Source organism: Perognathus longimembris, chromosome 11 (genome assembly GCF_023159225.1).
Source record: "Perognathus longimembris pacificus isolate PPM17 chromosome 11, ASM2315922v1, whole genome shotgun sequence".
Taxonomy (NCBI): Eukaryota; Metazoa; Chordata; class Mammalia; order Rodentia; family Heteromyidae; genus Perognathus; species Perognathus longimembris.
In genome coordinates, this window is record NC_063171.1 from 5,898,471 (window position 1) to 5,915,418 (window position 16,948).

General features: G+C 44.2%; 1 protein-coding gene across 1 annotated transcript in view; it reads right to left on the reverse strand.

The window, feature by feature from the left end:
• Nucleotides 1-90: 90 nt before the first annotated feature.
• The window catches only part of Lmnb1 (lamin B1), a 45,967-nt gene continuing 29,109 nt past the window's right edge, over nucleotides 91-16,948 (reverse strand). The window contains exons 6-11 of the mRNA XM_048357130.1: nucleotides 11,583-11,803; nucleotides 10,234-10,459; nucleotides 8,083-8,187; nucleotides 7,143-7,262; nucleotides 3,622-3,729; nucleotides 91-913 (exon numbers count right to left, since the gene is read on the reverse strand). Coding sequence (XP_048213087.1) covers nucleotides 872-913; nucleotides 3,622-3,729; nucleotides 7,143-7,262; nucleotides 8,083-8,187; nucleotides 10,234-10,459; nucleotides 11,583-11,803 — 822 coding nt within the window. The 3' untranslated portion in view covers nucleotides 91-871. The remainder of the gene's footprint in view (nucleotides 914-3,621; nucleotides 3,730-7,142; nucleotides 7,263-8,082; nucleotides 8,188-10,233; nucleotides 10,460-11,582; nucleotides 11,804-16,948) is intronic.

Below are 16,948 nucleotides of genomic sequence, written 5' to 3' on the forward strand. Positions count from 1 at the left end.
AGCACAAGCCTTGAGCACAAAAACTCAAGGGCAGTGCTTAGGCCTTGAATGCAAACCCCAAAGCACACATATAGACACCAACAGTAAATTCATATTAAAACATCTTTTTTATTGTTAATGTCACATAAGAAATTTAAGCATGTTATGCTATCTTAAAAAACACAACTAATGCATTTTAAGAGAAACCCTCCCCCCTCCCCCCACTCCCATTCCTTTCATGAATTAAGAATCTAAGAGAAGTGACCGGAAAACAGGTTTGCGGAATCCTTCATCCAGAGTGCTCACATGATGATTAATATTGCCCTCTTAGAAAATTTTTCTTCTGTTTTCTATTAAAAAAAATTGTAATCTTGATTGTGTATTACAAAAAAAATTCAGTATAAAAGTTCAATATAGTGAAAAATGCCTCCCTCTCCCTCCCAGCACCATTTCTAATAAAGCAGAGAATAATCAGAGCAGATTGCTATTCTAGATGAGCAATCTCCAAGTATACCCAGACACACAGTGGTTATTTACCCTCCTCACCCATTCTCCTAATAACTGGGAAGAAATTTATATATACGCATATAAAAATGCAAAAAAAAAGCCCCAAAATGAAAATGTATTAAAAAAAAAAAAACAACAACAAGGAAACCATTACAAACAGTACATTAGTGAGTTCAGTGTCCAGAATTCACATCTTGCAACAAGGTATATGGACATGGTGCTTTTACAAAACTTTCAGTGTGGAAAAGGAAATTAAGGCCATCAGATTCGCAGCTTTAAAATTCACATAAAGGAAATATAAAAATACTCTGTGCTTTGAGAAGGCTCGCACTGCGCATGGGTAAGGATCGCCATCCTCTGTCAGAAAGTCGGTGGGCTCACACGCTCACATAATCGCACAGCTTCTATTGGATGCTCTTGGGGCTCCCTGAGGTAAGAGAGGAAAGTTAGTGCTAACACCAAGCCAGATGTTGCCACAATCACCCGCCTCAAACAGCCCCTCGAGGCGTCTCTCCTGTCCTTCCCAACCTTCTCAAAACCACTCCTTCCCACAGCACTCCCACAGCTCTTGGGCAATGCTGCCTACCTAGCTGTGGTATGGTGGATTTGTTTAAAAATCTGAGCTGGATCGCTAGATTAAGTAAATTAACTGGGAAAGGGATGTCTCTGTCATTTTGATATCAATCACATGCAGTTGAAAACCATTGCTCGATAATATTGGAGAACTCAGCTAGCCAGCTGGCTTGCTGGACACCCTCAGTGTCTACAACCAGCACGAGTGCCTCTCCCATCCGCTCCTTTGTGACCCACCATTCCTTATCATGAGTGCTACATGACTCTCGGGGCACTGACTGGACTAAACGGAGTCTCTGAAGACCACCAAAACATCTTTTCACTTGGACTGGTGGCCTTCTAGACTTATGGTGTCAATCTCATCTCTCAGCTAACCTTTCAGCCTTATTTCTAGCACCAATGGGGTTAAGGCAACTGGGATGGACAGAAAACCAGCCATCACATCTTAACCCATCCTCCCTCACATCTTCCCCACCACAAGAGGGCACGGATGTGGGCCCATGGGGGAGCATGCTCCTAGAACCCAGAGGCACCACTACACAGAGACAGTAACATCCATGAGCTCCTCGCAAGGCCTCTGGCACTTCTCCATCGTGAAGCAGAGACTGCTAACCCTCACCTGGAAGCTTGCTGGCCGAGGCTTACTTTGAGAGGATGTGAATTGAAGATACACTATTAACTCCCGGCCTAGACCTTAAGAGACCTTGTGGCTGGGAATATGGCCTAATGGCAAGAGTGCTTGCCTCATAAACATGAAGCCCTGGGTTCGATTCCTCAGCACCACATACACAGAAAACAGCCAGAGGTGGCACTGTAGCTCTAGTGGCAGAGTGCTAGCCTTGAGCAAAAAGAAGCCAGGGACAGTGCTCAGGTCCTGAGTCCAAGCCCCAGGACTGGCAAAAAAAAAAAAAAAAAAAAAGAATCATACAAGAGGCCTTGTGCCCCCACCCCCTTAATTCTCTGGGCCAGCTGCCACATTGTAACCAGCCTGGTCTAACTGACTTAAATCATAAGGAGCCACACAACATGAGACCTCAGGATCTAGCCACAGCCAAGCTTGTGGCTCAAGGCAAGCATCTGATGGACTTCTGTCTTAAGGCAAGAAAGAGACTGCTGCTTTTAAGCTGAGCTTGGAGTGGTTTGTTAATATTGTAGCCACACAAGACCATCACTGTATTCCAATGCCTAAATAGTCTCCATCATTCCCACTGTTACACAAGCACTCCTCCCTAGACTTGCTTTCCAATATGCTGGCACTTGAGCCTCCCAGAATCTGCCCTGCGGAAATTCCTGTAGACCACTTAATGCAACATGATGTCTGACTGCTGCTCAGGATGGCGTGTCCAGCAAGGGCGAGAAGGAGATTCTGTACTTGCTTCTAGCAAAAGCCTAGTGGTAAACTATCTACCCATAACTACACCTCCCAAATGTATGTGAAGGTATCAAGGTAAAATCGCCCTGTGTGTGGGCCGCCTGGAGTGGTGGTTGGCCAGGTCAGGCATGGAGGGAAGGCGGCTTAGAGTGGAGCTGAAGCTAAAGAGGAAAGCGAACTCAGTGCAGTGCATCCAGCTGACGACATGGAGACAAATCTATCAGGGTCAGGTGAGGAACTGATTAGGGATCACATGCAAACAGTTGGAATAAGGCATACATTGAAGGCTCATTAGTTATTAGTAATTCTAATCCAATTAATTAAAACAAAATTTGGAGTTTCTTTATTTCAAGGGCTCTCAAAAGCCCAGGCATCAGCTAAAATCTATCTTGCAATTAGATATTGATTAGAAACTTAATATAGCAGGGATTTTGTTTCACACTGAAGCTGAGTATTACCTGCTCATACAGTTTATATGCAAAGGCTTGTTCTGATTTAGTGATCTCAAGTTTTCCAAATGTTAAAGTATGCAATTCAAACCATATATTTGGGCTAGGGATATGGCCTAGTGGCAAGAGTGTTTGCCTCGTATACATGAAGCCCTGGGTTCAATTCCCCAGCACCACATATATAGAAAATGGCCAGAAGTGGCGCTGTGGCTCAAGTGGCAGAGTGCTAGCCTTTAGCAAAAAGAAGCCAGGAACAGTGCTCAGGTCTTGAGTCCAAGGCCCAGGACTGGCAAAAAAAAAAAAAGATACATTTGGGGGAGGAAGGAGGAGCTGAGGTTTGAATGTAGAGGCCTTAAATACTCCATCCCTTGAATCCTCCCCTACAGTTTCTGCTTTTTCAGATAGGGTGCTGCGGCATCCATCAATGACTCCCAAGTAGCTGGGGATTGCAAACATCACACTGGGCTTGTTCATTGAAAGAATCTTACTTTTTGTCTGGGCTTAAGTCAAACCACAATCTGATCTCTGCCTCCAAGACAGCTGGGATTATAGATGTGCTGCTCCACATACCTGGCCATTTACCTGGGGGGTGGGGGGTGTTAATGCTAGCATTTTCTGCTAACGTCCTAAAAGTGTTCGTTCCCTTTATTGTTAACTGGGAAATCCCAGAGCAGACCACTGCTCTGGTTCATTAAGTAACAGGTTAAGGGAGTCTTCGTACAAAAATAATAATAAAAATACCTGCTGGTGGAAAAATTCTTCCTCAGCAGCCACTGCCACTGGTTCTTCCTCTTCTTCTTCCTCTTCAGGCACCGTTGTTTTAAAAACTGTGCTTCTTTGAGCAACCTCCTAAAAACCAAGACAGCTTACATTCAAAACTTGGATATGCTCAAGACTTGAAACCCCCAGGCTTCAGCCTGAGGGACCCTTCTTTGCTTAACAAATAAATAGCATTCCTACATTAGGGATATCTATCTTTAAAGCCACTTCCCTAGAAGCTTTAGCTACAGAACAAGAACTTTTGCATAATTAGCAGCAGTCCATTTTCCCTGCAGGGGTGCTGCTAGTCTCCAATTTGAAATGCCCACTGAGAAGTTTCCAATGCTTTTATCCCACTGTTTCTGAAGAATTCTTTCTGTAGAAATGATTTCCTACACTAAATTCTTTATAAAACTCAACATGATTTTGGCTTAAAGATCTTAGCTCCTAGCAAAGAGAAGGCACGACATAAACGCGAAATGAAAGGACGCAGGCAGCCAGCGGTGGCAATCGGAGGCCATGGGTGGTGGTGGGATGGAGGAGCAAGCTGGGAAGGACAGCTCCCCTCACTGCTTCAGAGGTGGGCAGCTCTGCAAAGTGGATTAGCACTAATTATGAGCATATGTGCTTTGCACACAATTGATCTCCACCGCCTGCTAGGGGAGGCACACAGCAGCCCTTCCATGGCTTCTGAAGGCCGGAATGCAGATGGCGGCCCTGCAGTGCTGACACGCGTGGGCTGGCACGCACTGAGCATGCGCCCAGGAGACATGTTCCACAGACATCGGCTCCAGCCCACATCCACCCTGAGGATGCGCCACAGCAGAGCACAATCTGCAACTGAACAGCATGGCAAGATTAAAATGGAGAGGAAGAGGCCCAGAACACAGAGCCATAGAAATGGCGCTCCAATGTGAAATAGGTCCATGGACATATTGTGCAGGTGAAGATCTGATATATGGATTTGAGGGACGGGGGGCAGGACTGGGGCTTGAACTCCTGGCTTTCTGCTGATTCATTGGAGAAGGAAGGAGTCTTGCAGACCTCTTTGCCCAGGCTGCCTTCCAATCAGTCCTCCAGGCCCCAGTAATTTCCAGTACTGCTGCAGAATTGGGCAGAGGAGGAGAGGCCGCATACATGGAGTTTCCCAGCCAGAAACTGCAATTCTTCACAAATGCAAGGATTTCCTAAGTCTATTTTAACCTAAGTTTAAAAGCATGATTTCCTTCAATACGAAGTCTATGAACCAAGGTATCAACAGAAAAAAGCTCACAAAGCTCGGACAGCACACAGCCTTCCTCAACTGCCTCCAGCTGTGAAGGAAGAGCGAGGAACTCTTGGCTCCTCCGATTCAGGCGCAGCAGCTGGGGACAGGGACTGACCTTGTGCAGTGCTGGCTCACAACTCATGCTGCAACTCAACGCCATTAGAGCGGAGGGCAGCTCAGCAAACCGCAATGCTCCCAACTTATTCATTATGAATTGCTTTAACCTAACTACTTGCCGTGTGACCCTGCTTGCTAAGAACTTTTCATTTAAAAAAATTTAAAAACCAATATATTGAGTTCAGAAAGCCTGCATGGAAAATGAGTCAAAATCTAGATTAAGGGGCTGGGGATATGGCCTAGTGGTAGAGTGCTTGCCTCGTATACATGAGGCCCTGGGTTCGATTCCTCAGCACCACATATACAGAAAATGGCCAGAAGTGGCGCTGTGGCTCAAGTGGCAGAGTGCTAATCTTGAGCAAAAACAAGCCAGGGACAGTGCTCAGGCCCTGAGTTCACGGCCTAGGACTGGCCAAAAAAAAAAAAAAAAAAAAAAATCTAGATTAAAAAAAATAGAGCTAAAATGTTTTCAGGAGGCTTATCCCAGAAACTTGTTACCAGTCAAAACACTAACAGATCCCAAAAGGTTTCTCAGCAAGGCACCTAAAGCTAACCATGTACCCTGAAAGATAGGGCAAGCCTCTCTGGCCCTAGGAAACACAAAGTTGGCCAGCCACTCGTTAGGTCTGGGACACACATCACCTCGGTAGCGCACGCGCTCACGTCTTCACTGTGTTCAGTAATATGGCCAGGCCTCACGTCCGCCACAGGAAAGAAGCTACACCTCGGAAAGCTAAGCATGTGTACCATTTTTGTGGTTGATGGTTGAGTCAACTGTCTGTATATTACACATGATGTCTATATATATACACAAATAACCATCTATACAGTTTCGGTTATCTCTTCTGGAAAGTATGGAGAAATGCTTTATTTTCATCTCACAGAAAACTAAGGATAGGATTCTCCCTTTCTGTACTAGGACCATTATTTCAATGCCATCTTAATTGTGTTTTCTTCTCTTTTTTTTTCTAAGATCTTGTGTTTTCTAAAACTTCCAATACCCCAGGCAAGGCAAAAATCTATTTTAAAAAATTAAAGTTGACTAGTAGTGCTTCAAGGTGTATGTCCGTCCTGTCAAGACAGTAGTTACAGCATCACACGCAGCCTCCAAAGATGAGCAGGGGCCCTGGGTGACTCCACCCCAGGGCTCACAAGCAACCTGTGTCATCTGACCTCCCCAGCAGGGCTCCAGGAGCACAGCACAGCACTACCTCCAACAACGTTTTGAGACATAGTATGCTGGTTTTGGCGGGCAGGGGGACTGCACTTGAGCAGAGCACCAACCACAGGTGGGCAGGACTCCCAAGGCAGCAAGTGAGAAAGGGCTTCAGGGGACAGGAGGTGATCTGGAAGTCTGTGAATTCCTGCCAGCCTGTAAACCGCACCCACCTTCAAAGCCTAGCTTATGTTTAGAGGTGACTTCGCCCAGATAAAATGACCCCCAAAATCTCACATAACTGTAGTAGAATCTGCAATGGTAGTTCAATGCCCTATCACTCCAGTCTGAGACCCGGGTACCCCTCACTGGCCAGACAGCAGCCTGCTTCCTTCTACAGAGCAGTGGGAACACTAGGGGAAGAGGTAAGAGGGCCAGGCACGAGACTTCCTCTACAAACACCTCCTGTTCCATAAGCTATATTCCATGTACTAAAGCGAAGGTCCAGATCTGACTTTCAAACTAATGTATCCACCAGTAACCAGTGTATCCACCAATGAAGAACGAACCTTGGGTGTTGGCACTTGTACTGAGCAAGCAACCTGACAAGCACCACATGAGGAAGGAAGCAGCTGCGGCTAGGGCCGAGACTTTCCTCCTGACTGCTGGGTGGACCTTTCCCACTCGCCCTCCAGCTGCCCGCACCACGCCCCCCCTGCTTTCTTCCTGCTGCCCAAGCTGCACCTTCTGCTCTCTACATTCCTTGCTCTTATCCCTAGGGATGTCCATTTCCTAGGGTGTAAATCTCCCTTCTCATCTCCTACAAACTGTCCATGACTATCTCACCATCTTGATTGAAACTCTCAAGCATCTCTCACCACGCATCACATTTCACTGACCATTCCCAAAGCTGGACTCTCTGGTGACACGGACACTGCCGTGGTTCCAGTAGGGTGACCATACCTCTCCCTGAGAATTCTTCAGTATAACTCTCACATCTTCACCAGTGCCCCAGGAGTTCTGGTTCTTCCAGATGAGGTCAGTGGGAGGGCTGGCTGAGACACCAGCGTTAGCAGCCCAAATCTGGAAGAGAAAGGCTGTCAGTACACAAACCCAACTCCTGGAAGACCTGAATTCCTGCACACACTAGCACCAGCCATTTTATTAACTGCCTGAGGCAGGAAAATGGTGCCTTCTTTAGCTTTTTATCAAAACTTATATATCTTCGAGTTTCATGAATCTACTAATTAAGGAAAAGTTAAGCGGTGGCTCACACCTGTAATCCTAGCTACTCAGAAGGCTGAGATCGGAGGATTGCAGTTCAAGGCCAGCCTAGGCACAAAACTGGCTAAGACTTATCTCCAATTTAAAAGCAAAATGCTAGAAGCAGAAGTGTGGCTCAAATGGTAGAGGGTACCTTTGAACAAAAATGTCAAGTGAGAGAGCAAGGCCCTGAGTCCAAGTCCCAGTACCAGCACCAAGAAAAAAGGCAAAGCAATCAGTTGTTTGCACATCAATGAACACTTCTCTAAAATGTGAGGTACTAATAACCAGTGTGGAAAGTCAATTTTATTTCTTAGAAGAGACAACAAAAAGAACTCAAAGATCAATTCTTTAACTACTCCCGATAAGAAAACTTTTAAAGTTTTATTAGTACTTGTATTACAATGCCCTAATATTGTCAAAGATGTTTATATACCCATTTGTAAAATGGTCTTCTCTACTCTCTTTTTGGAGTTGGTCTTGGAGGCTGGTCTTAGAACTTGATTCTCTGCTTCTGGTCCCAAGTATGGTAACCACATATGTGCAGCACCAAACCCGGCCCACTCACTATCTTTGCTGAAATGTTGATCTGCTACTTAACACAAAGGAAATGAAATTCAGTGGTGAAGAAACCGCCTACCGTAACTGTCTGGCCAGCTTTCAGCACGTATCTTGAGGTATATTTGTAACTGACTGATGTGTCTCCGATTTTTCTGATCATCTCCCATCCTCCCATTGGTTGATCCTATTCACAAAACAAATGATAACAAAGTTACTGTAATATATAGAAAAATCACAAAATAACCCAACACCTGTATCCTTTATAGTCTTTTGGGGGGAGGGAGGTAGGGATTGAACAAAGCTTAGGTGCTGTCCCTGAGCTTTTGTGCTCAATGTTAGCACTCCACCACACTTGAACCACAGCTCCACTTCCAGCTTTTTAGTGGTTAATTAGATAAGAGTCTCACAGACTTTCCTACCAAGGCTGGTAGGAATATTCAGACCTCAGCCCCCTGAGTAGCTAGGATTACAGATGTGAGCCACAAGCACTGGGTTTCGTTCTGAACTTTTAACCCTGTGACAAAGGCCCCACAGGGCCTAGTCTCTTTAGGATCAGAACTAGGGTATTAACTGATTATTCAAATTATGTACCTATAATTTGTTTAATAGCTGCTGCAGAGTCATTTCCACAATTTTTGGCAAACTCTGCACACAAGCCCCAGACCTTGTGGATTCCTTTCCTCCAGCACCACCTCACACGTTCACAGTGCAACCAGGAGCTCCTGAAGACCTCACTTTCAACCTCAGAAACCTCTCCTATGAATATTTTATGTTTGCATGGCCAAATTATTCTACAATGGGGCTTTGTGCTATTTTTGAGGTGAATCAAACCATTATCGTTTGTTCAGTTATTTAAAGAAAATGCTCTTCAACATATTTAAGTTTGAGCTTAGTTCTTGCTTTCATAACAGCTGTAGAAAAGCAGCCACCATTTCCCCCAATCCTAGCAAAATCCTTGCACAAATCTGTGAAAGGACCAGGGGATCTGGGCAAAGACAGTAAGTGGTCCTTGGGAAGTCACTGTGACAAAATGCCCTGGACTCCATATATAGTTTAACGAAGGAAGCTTGAAACCACATTCTTCACTCCTTCCTCAGCCTATTTGAATTTGAACTATTATTTCATAAATTTAGTTAAAAAGCAGTAGGGAAATCTTTATTCCTGGAAGACTGATGAATCACAATAAAAGATTATTTTTCTGTATAAATTATGTTTTTATTCTAGACTGAGAGTTGAGAAACAAGTTGGCATCAAAGCAAGAAAGACAAGTTTATAAAAAAAAAGAAAGAAAAATTTCTTAAGGAAAAGTTGCCAAAACTTTCTGAGGTCAAGTGTTGCCTAAGATTCTGAACTCTTACTATACTGTTTTGTTTTTCTTGCAATACTCTATATACTGAAGTAAATAGACACATGTCAAGTGGTTAATAAAGTACTTTTTAAAATCAAATGACTTACTAGTTGGTCTTATGGTTAACATGGCATGTTAAGTCTGGGAAGTTGTATCACTTGTAGTGTTTTATTTTTGGTGCTGGTACGGAAGCTTGAACTCAGAGCCTCATGTTGTCACTTGACTTTTCTATTCACGGATGGTGTTCTACCACTTGAGCCATACCTCCACTTGTGGCTTTTAGCTGGTCATTGGGGTAAGAGTCTTGTGGACTTTTCTGCCCATGCTGGCTTTGAACTGAGATCCTCAGGTATCCGTCTCCACTAGTTAGAGTGACAGGCCTAAGTTACCAAAACCTGGCTTTCTTCTACACAATTTTTTAAAAGTCACTCAAAAGAGGGGCTGGGACTGTGGCTTAGTGATAGAGTGCTTGCCTAGCATGCATGAAGCCCTGGGTTCCATTCCTCAGCACCACATATACAGAAAAGCCGGAAGTGTCACTGTGGCTCAAGAGGCAGAGTGCCAGGGAAAGCCCAAGTCCCAGGACTGGCCAAAAAAAAAAAAAAAAAAAAAAGTCACTCAAAACAGTGGTTAATACAGCAAAGACTTAAAAGGAAGAAGTCAATGTCCAAGAAGCATTTCGGGAATGGCTAGTACTTTTTTTGTTTAATTTGGTAAGCCTAAGGAAAAAAGCATAGACAGTAAGTTTTACTATCAATAAAAAGCAATTGTACCAATGCCCTGGTAATTGATATACTAATCAGAGTTGGGAAGTATTTTACAACTGCACAATGGCCTGGCACTGGCCAGGACCTGCTGGAGGCAGAAGACCTCTCCCCTCACCTGCTCTGATGTGTTCTTCAAGCGGATGAACTTCCCATCAACATCAATCTCCTCGATGCATACACTGCCAGTGGCGAAGGCAGAGTGGGAGATGCTGACACTGCTGCTGGCCTCCGACTCCTCCACGTCCACCCGCTTCCGCTTCCCTCGAGTGGTACGGACGCTGCGGCTGGATGATGCGCGGGACACTGTCACCCGCGAAGAAGGGCTGGGAGAGAGCTTCAATCTGGAAGGGGAAAATGAAGATATCCCATTTAGGTAAAATAAATGCATATCCTTAACTTAAAAAAAAATCCCAAGATCCTACACAGATATTTTCTTTCTGTTTGTTTTGTTGGTCATGGGGCTTGAACTTGGGGCCTGGGCTCTGTTCCCTGAGCCTCTTTGTGCTCAAGTCTAGTGCTCGACCACTTGAGTCACAGTTCCACTTCCAGCTTTTTCTAAGTGGCTTATTGGAAACGGGAGTGTCACAGACTTTTCTGCTCAGGTTGGCGTTGCACCGTGATCCTCAGATCTCAGCCCCCTGAGTAGCTAGGATTACAAGCATGAGCCACCAGCGTCTAGCCTACAGACATTTCTAAAGCAAGACATTAAGCAATGCTAGTAAGCAGCTTAACTAAGATCATACTTTCTATATTAAGATATCCACCATCAATTTTGTCTGAAAAATAATCATAATTTGACTTTTTTTTTTCCTCCATGAAAAAGCGGTATAACCATAAAGAAAGAAGCTTGGAACTGGGAACCACCTCATCTGCTCCATCAGTATAATCACTACTCAGAACGGCTATCATTACTGAAAATGAATGGCTTCTTAACTTAAAAGCACATTCTCTTTGTTCCTCTTTCCTGAGAAGAGTTAAGATTCAGGTACTGTTTGTTTAGCACTGTGCTACATACCTGTAATCCCAGCACTAAGGAAGTATGACACAGGAACAGAGTTAAAGACAAAATGCATGAGTTAGCAAGATGAAGCCCAGCCTGCCTATACAAGACACTGTCACAAAAACAAACCACAACAAAGCAAAGCAAATCATAAACCAGAAGCCATAGACTAACCAGATTTGAAATGCTGTTTTCAGTAAATCTGGTACTCTACAACATAGTAAGCTGCCACACCACTGATAACCTGAAGGGAAAGAGCCAATCCCAACAGTGCCCAACATTAAAACTAATAATTATCATCATACTATGGCTTCTTTCATCAACCATTTTCTACGTGAGTACAAATACAATCTGTTACTCTATTCATATAGAAATGACCACCAATTTAAAGTTGCCTTATGATTTAAAAAGAAAATGTTTGATGATCACTCCTTGTGAAGAGTCAAGTGCCCAGAGCTGCATACCTCTCCTCCTCGCCCTCCAGGAGCTTCCTGTAGGCGCTGATCTCCATGTCCAGGGCCAGCTTCACGTCTAGCAGCTGCTCGTAGTCGTTCAGCTGCTGCTGCATCTGCTCCCTGATTTCCGCCATCTCTCTCTCCTTATCAGACAGCATGCGCCGAGAGTTGTCTCTTTCTTTAGCAAGCATGTCCTCCAATTCTTGAATCCTTTCCAAACATGCTCTAGACTTCAGATTCAAATACACGCATTTACTTTCTAGGAAATTCCAACATTAGCACAAAGCAGCTCTATTTTAAACCACTGTCTGAGCAGGAGAGAATGAACAGCCCGATGCAATCTCTAATTCCTTCAATTCAAGAGGTCTTGATTTTCAGAAACTATAAACCAAAACTGCTTTAAAAAAATGTTTTTAATTGGGAGCTGGTAGCTCACATGAATAATCCTAGCTACGCAGGAGGCTGAGATCTAAGGATCATGGCTCAAAGCCAGCCCAGGGAAGGGAAGTCCATGAATCTCTTATCTCCAATAAATCACACAGAAAAAAACCCAGGGGCTGGGAATATGGCCTAGTAGCAAGAGTGCTTGCCTTGTATACATGAAGCCCTGGGTTCGATTCCCCAGCACCACATATATAGAAAAGGCCAGAAGTAATGCTGTGGCTCAAGTGGCAGAGTGCTAGCCTTGAGCAAAAAGAAGCCAGGGACAGTGCTCAGGCCCTGAGTCCAAGGCCCAGGACTGGCAAAAAAAGAAAAGAAAAGAAACCCAGAAGTGGTGTTATAACTCATGTGGGAGAGGCACTAACCTTGAGCACAAAGAGGCACAGGGACAGAGCCCAGGCCCTGAGTTCAAGCTTTAGACCAGCAGGTCGCAAAGAGTTCTATTTATTACATGGAATATGCTACAATACCTTTTGATGACTAAGATGCTGCCCACCCCACTCTTGATTAGCCCACCAAGGACATAGTAGAGGGTGATTTGCAAAATACTACTGAAAATATAGAAACTTCATGTTTGGTACAAAAAGTAAAAAACAAGTAAGTTACACAACCAAATAGTTCATCTTGAAAACCTTTTAGCTCACTAGGTAATTATTTTATGTTTCTCTATGACAGAATTCATTCTGCTCAAGATTAAAGAGGTCGTACTCTGTAACAAGTACTGTATCCTGTCAGCAAAGTCATCACTCATAGGGGTTTGTTCAGGTGCAAACTCCAGAAGCTATTTTAAGCATGTAAATGAGGCTCTGTAAAGAAGTAACATGGATGGTAGAAAGCAATGTTCTCAATCTCAGAGACAAAGTTCCCTATCACCAACAAAGTCAGCTGGAAACAAATCCTGTAGTATTCAAGTCAAGTCATATATCTGAATAAACTCATGTTTAGCTTAATAAAAATATGCAGAGATAAAATCAATTGTAGCTGTGTATATACACGTTAGCATTCATACATAAATCACCTAGCTTTGTCCATAAGGTGGGTGGAGAAGCAGTGACACCGCAGGACGTCAGCACCCAGGTCTTACTTCTGCATGTCGGTATCCAACAAAAACAAGGGCCTTAGTTCTTGAAGGAAAGGGATGAGTAGCCGGGCCTAAGAAAATCCCAGCACGCGGAAGGCTGAGGGCAGGAGAACCAAGAGTTCCAGGTCTACCTGGGCTATGTAGCAAAAGACCCTTTGTCCCAATAATCCTCAGAAACAAAAAGAAAGCAGGAAGTGATTCTAGGGTAGAGGCCAGGAAAATACACCACAAGACCCGGCACCTCATGGCCCCTGAGGTCAAAGCAGTGGACCTCAAACACCAGCGCCAGGTCAGGCAGGCAGAGCAATGAAACAGGACTGGATTATAATCTGAAACATGGAACACACATCCCAAAGTCCACATGGATGTTAAAAGACAAGTAAGACAAGGAATCCTTGCAGAATCTCGATCAGGGAGTGCAGATCACTTCTAAGACATGCAGCCTGCGTCTTGCCTTTCACACTCGAGGGTACTCTCAACTGACTGCGCCCAGGAAAGACTATAAAGGAAGAAAACCTCTAATTCTCTTGACAGTGGAGACCACAAACATCATGCAAGAACACCACAGGACCAACAATGATCCTTGTGTAGTTGAAGATGAGATGTGGCAAGCAGTCACTTAAAACAACCAGGCCCAGCCTGACCAGGTGAAAAGCCCCAGCAAACTCAGATCAGAGAGATCTATGGGCCTGGCCAGCCCTCCACACTCAAGGTCTCAAAAAGCATGGGATGGCCGAGATGGACCAGAGCAGGGAGTCAAGGGGATCTGTCTACCCTGGAACACAGAGAGGGCAACAGAGTAACGAGCTAACAGGGAGGGAGCACTGTTGGTCTCTACCTTTTGACCAGTGTTCAACATGGTAACAGTGTTAGCAATGGGATATGAAAACTAGACTGTAGTTCTGGATTTGGGGGATATCTAAAATTGGGCCAAAATAAAGGCTATCATGAAGAATTATAAACAATTATTTAAAATTCAAAAGCCACATCTGACATTCCACGCTGGCAACAGGCACTCCCCTCAACCTATTATAAATGGTAAAAACAGCCCTTGTGAGCTGGGCACTAGTGCCAAACGCTTGTTGTACACAGGAGACTAAGATATAAGAAATGTGGTTCAAAGCCAGCAGCAATGAAGTCCACGAGACTCCTATCTCCAATTAACCACAACAAAAAAAGCTGGAAGTAGAACTGTAGCTCATGTGCTCAAGAGCACCAACCTCAAATATAAAAAGCGTCAGCACCCAGACCCTGAGTGTAAGTCCCAGCAGAAAAAATAAGAAGTCCTTGAATCTCCGAAAACTTGCACTAAGCTGTATTTGCAAAAACCACACTATGGGTTGGAATCTATTTCCCGTGCTAATCTAAGCAACATGCCTTCTCTTCACTATTTCATGCACAGGAGTCAGAAGACAAGAATTGGGCCGTGGGCAGATCTGCAGGGCATGATGGTTCAAGATTCTGAGGAAACCTCTGAGATGCACAAAGGCCAGTGTCTCCCTTTTGAAGACATGGGCTCTTCAAGTAACAATGCTGAAACTACTCTATCGTTTTGCATTGTAACTTTCATAGTTACAATTAGGCTTGGTGTGTAAAGTGAAATATGAACAACAGAGCTGCCCACCTTCTCTATGAGACTGGCCCAGCTAGATAGAGCCAAACTCATGAAACCAGAGTCCACATTTATGTAACATAATGAAGAGGTCCAACTAGATGAACCCTGAGGTCCTCAGGACTCACATTTTATGAATGACTTCAAATGATCCTGGATGTTTGTTTACTTTGCTTTTATAGTCTGGACATAATACTGGTTTATTTCCAAATAGCTGCACTGCATGCAGGCCTCTAGTATAGCTGTTAGAGGAGCAGTCAGCAGTGCTACAGATGCTGTAACCTGTCACTGAAGAACAAGGCAAATGTAGCCCTCCTGGGTGAACTTCTAATCTCAAGCATGCATTCCAATCCACATATTCACTTGACATTTTCTACAGTGCTGCAAGGTGGGATTTCTACTAAACCCGGAGACAAACACTGTCCACGTTACTCATACAGCCAAAAGGAAACTCTTATGGCCAAACATGTACTTTGACGAAACTAATGACTCAACAACAATCTATTCAGATCCAGGAAAAGGAAATCTAAACTGACAGCTGGTGGTTCATGCCTGTAATCCTAGCTACTCAGAAGGCTGAGATCTGATGAAAATATTTATCAAAATACATCCTCTGCCACAAAATCTGCTGCCAGTAATGAATACAAACAAATGGAGAAATAAGGTATCAGGTTAGAATCAACTCAGCCTAAGAGCAGATGTCCTTCGGGACAGTGTTCATTCAGACAGTGCTGTGGTGTGAAGATCCATATGTGGGAATTTCCACATCCAGTGTGACAGAATTAGGAGCAGGCCCTTGGTGGTAAGAAGGCTGTAATTCCAGCAATTCAGGAGGTTGAGATCTGGGGACTGTGGTTTGAAGCCTAAGCAGTAAAGTCTGTTAGAAAGACTTGTATCTCCAATGAATCAGCAAAAAGCTGCAAGCAGAGGTGTGGCTCAAGTGGTAGAGCATCAACCTTGAGCAAAAAAGGAAATCAAAAGCACGAGGCTCTGAGTTCTGCCCACCCTCAAAAAGTAAGCAAACAGGGCTGGGGATATGGCCTAGTGGCAAGAGTGCTTGCCTCGTATACATGAGGCCCTGGGTTCAATTCCCCAGCACCAGATATACAAAAAATGGCCAGAAGTGTCGCTGTGGCTCAAGTGGCAGAGTGCTAGCCTTGAGTAAAAAGAAGCCAGGGACAGTGCTCAGGCCCTGAGTCCAAGCCCAGGACTGGCCAAAAAAAAGTAAGCAAACAAAATAAGAGAACTCTTGCCTGGAATTAGCAATCTCAAAAACTGAGTCCATCAACTCTCTCACACTACACGCCAAGACAAAGAACCAGAAATGAGCAGTCCTTACAACATCCTCGCCCACTCGCTCAGCTAGTACTAAGCCTGGCCTTCCCCGCCTTCTGAATTTTAAGAAGGAATCCCCATTCTTTATAGGTATCTAAGTCTGATACTTAACGATAGCATCCCCGAAAGACTAAGTAAGACAGATGATGCAGAGGAAAACAAATTCCCTGCTCAATCCCTAACTCTTCTTCAGAGAGTGAGGTACTGGGGGAACCTGAGAAGCAGAGAGGAGAAAAGGACCCCGAGCAGAGCCTGCAGCCTCCAGAAAGCCATCAACGCACCAGTCTCCTCCTGAGCCAATTAACACACAGATCCTCCCAGCTTCCAATGTTTTGAAAGCTTTTCAAATTTCTCCAATATTTTGAAAACTTCAAAATACTGCCTGGGCAACTAGTTCTAAACGAATTTAAAATCTTTGGTTGCAAGTAATGAGGTATACATAACCGGCAGTGTAAAAGTTGGGAATGTGACTTAGCAGAAGAGTACTTGCCTAGTGTGCACGAAGCACTGGGTTTGATTCCTCAGTACCACATAAACAGAAAAAGCCAGAAGTGGCACTGTGGCTCAAGTGGTAGAGTGCTAGCCTTGAACAAAAAGAAGCCAGGGACAGTGCTCAGGCCCTGAGTCCAAGCCCCAGAACTGAGGGGAAAAAAAGCTTCTATATTAATTTCATTAATTAGTTTAGAAATTCACTTTGTTTTTAGATAAGAACGTCTTGTTCCATTAGAGGACTATTTAACTAAAAATAAAATGACAAAATGCAAAGATGAAGAAAGACTAATCAAAAGTAAAATAACATGAAGTTTGTTCTCATGTGAAATCTCAAATTTCACATGAATATGGGAATATGGCCTAGTGGTAGTGCTTGCCTCGCCTAAGTGAAGCCCTGGGTTTGATGCCTCAGCA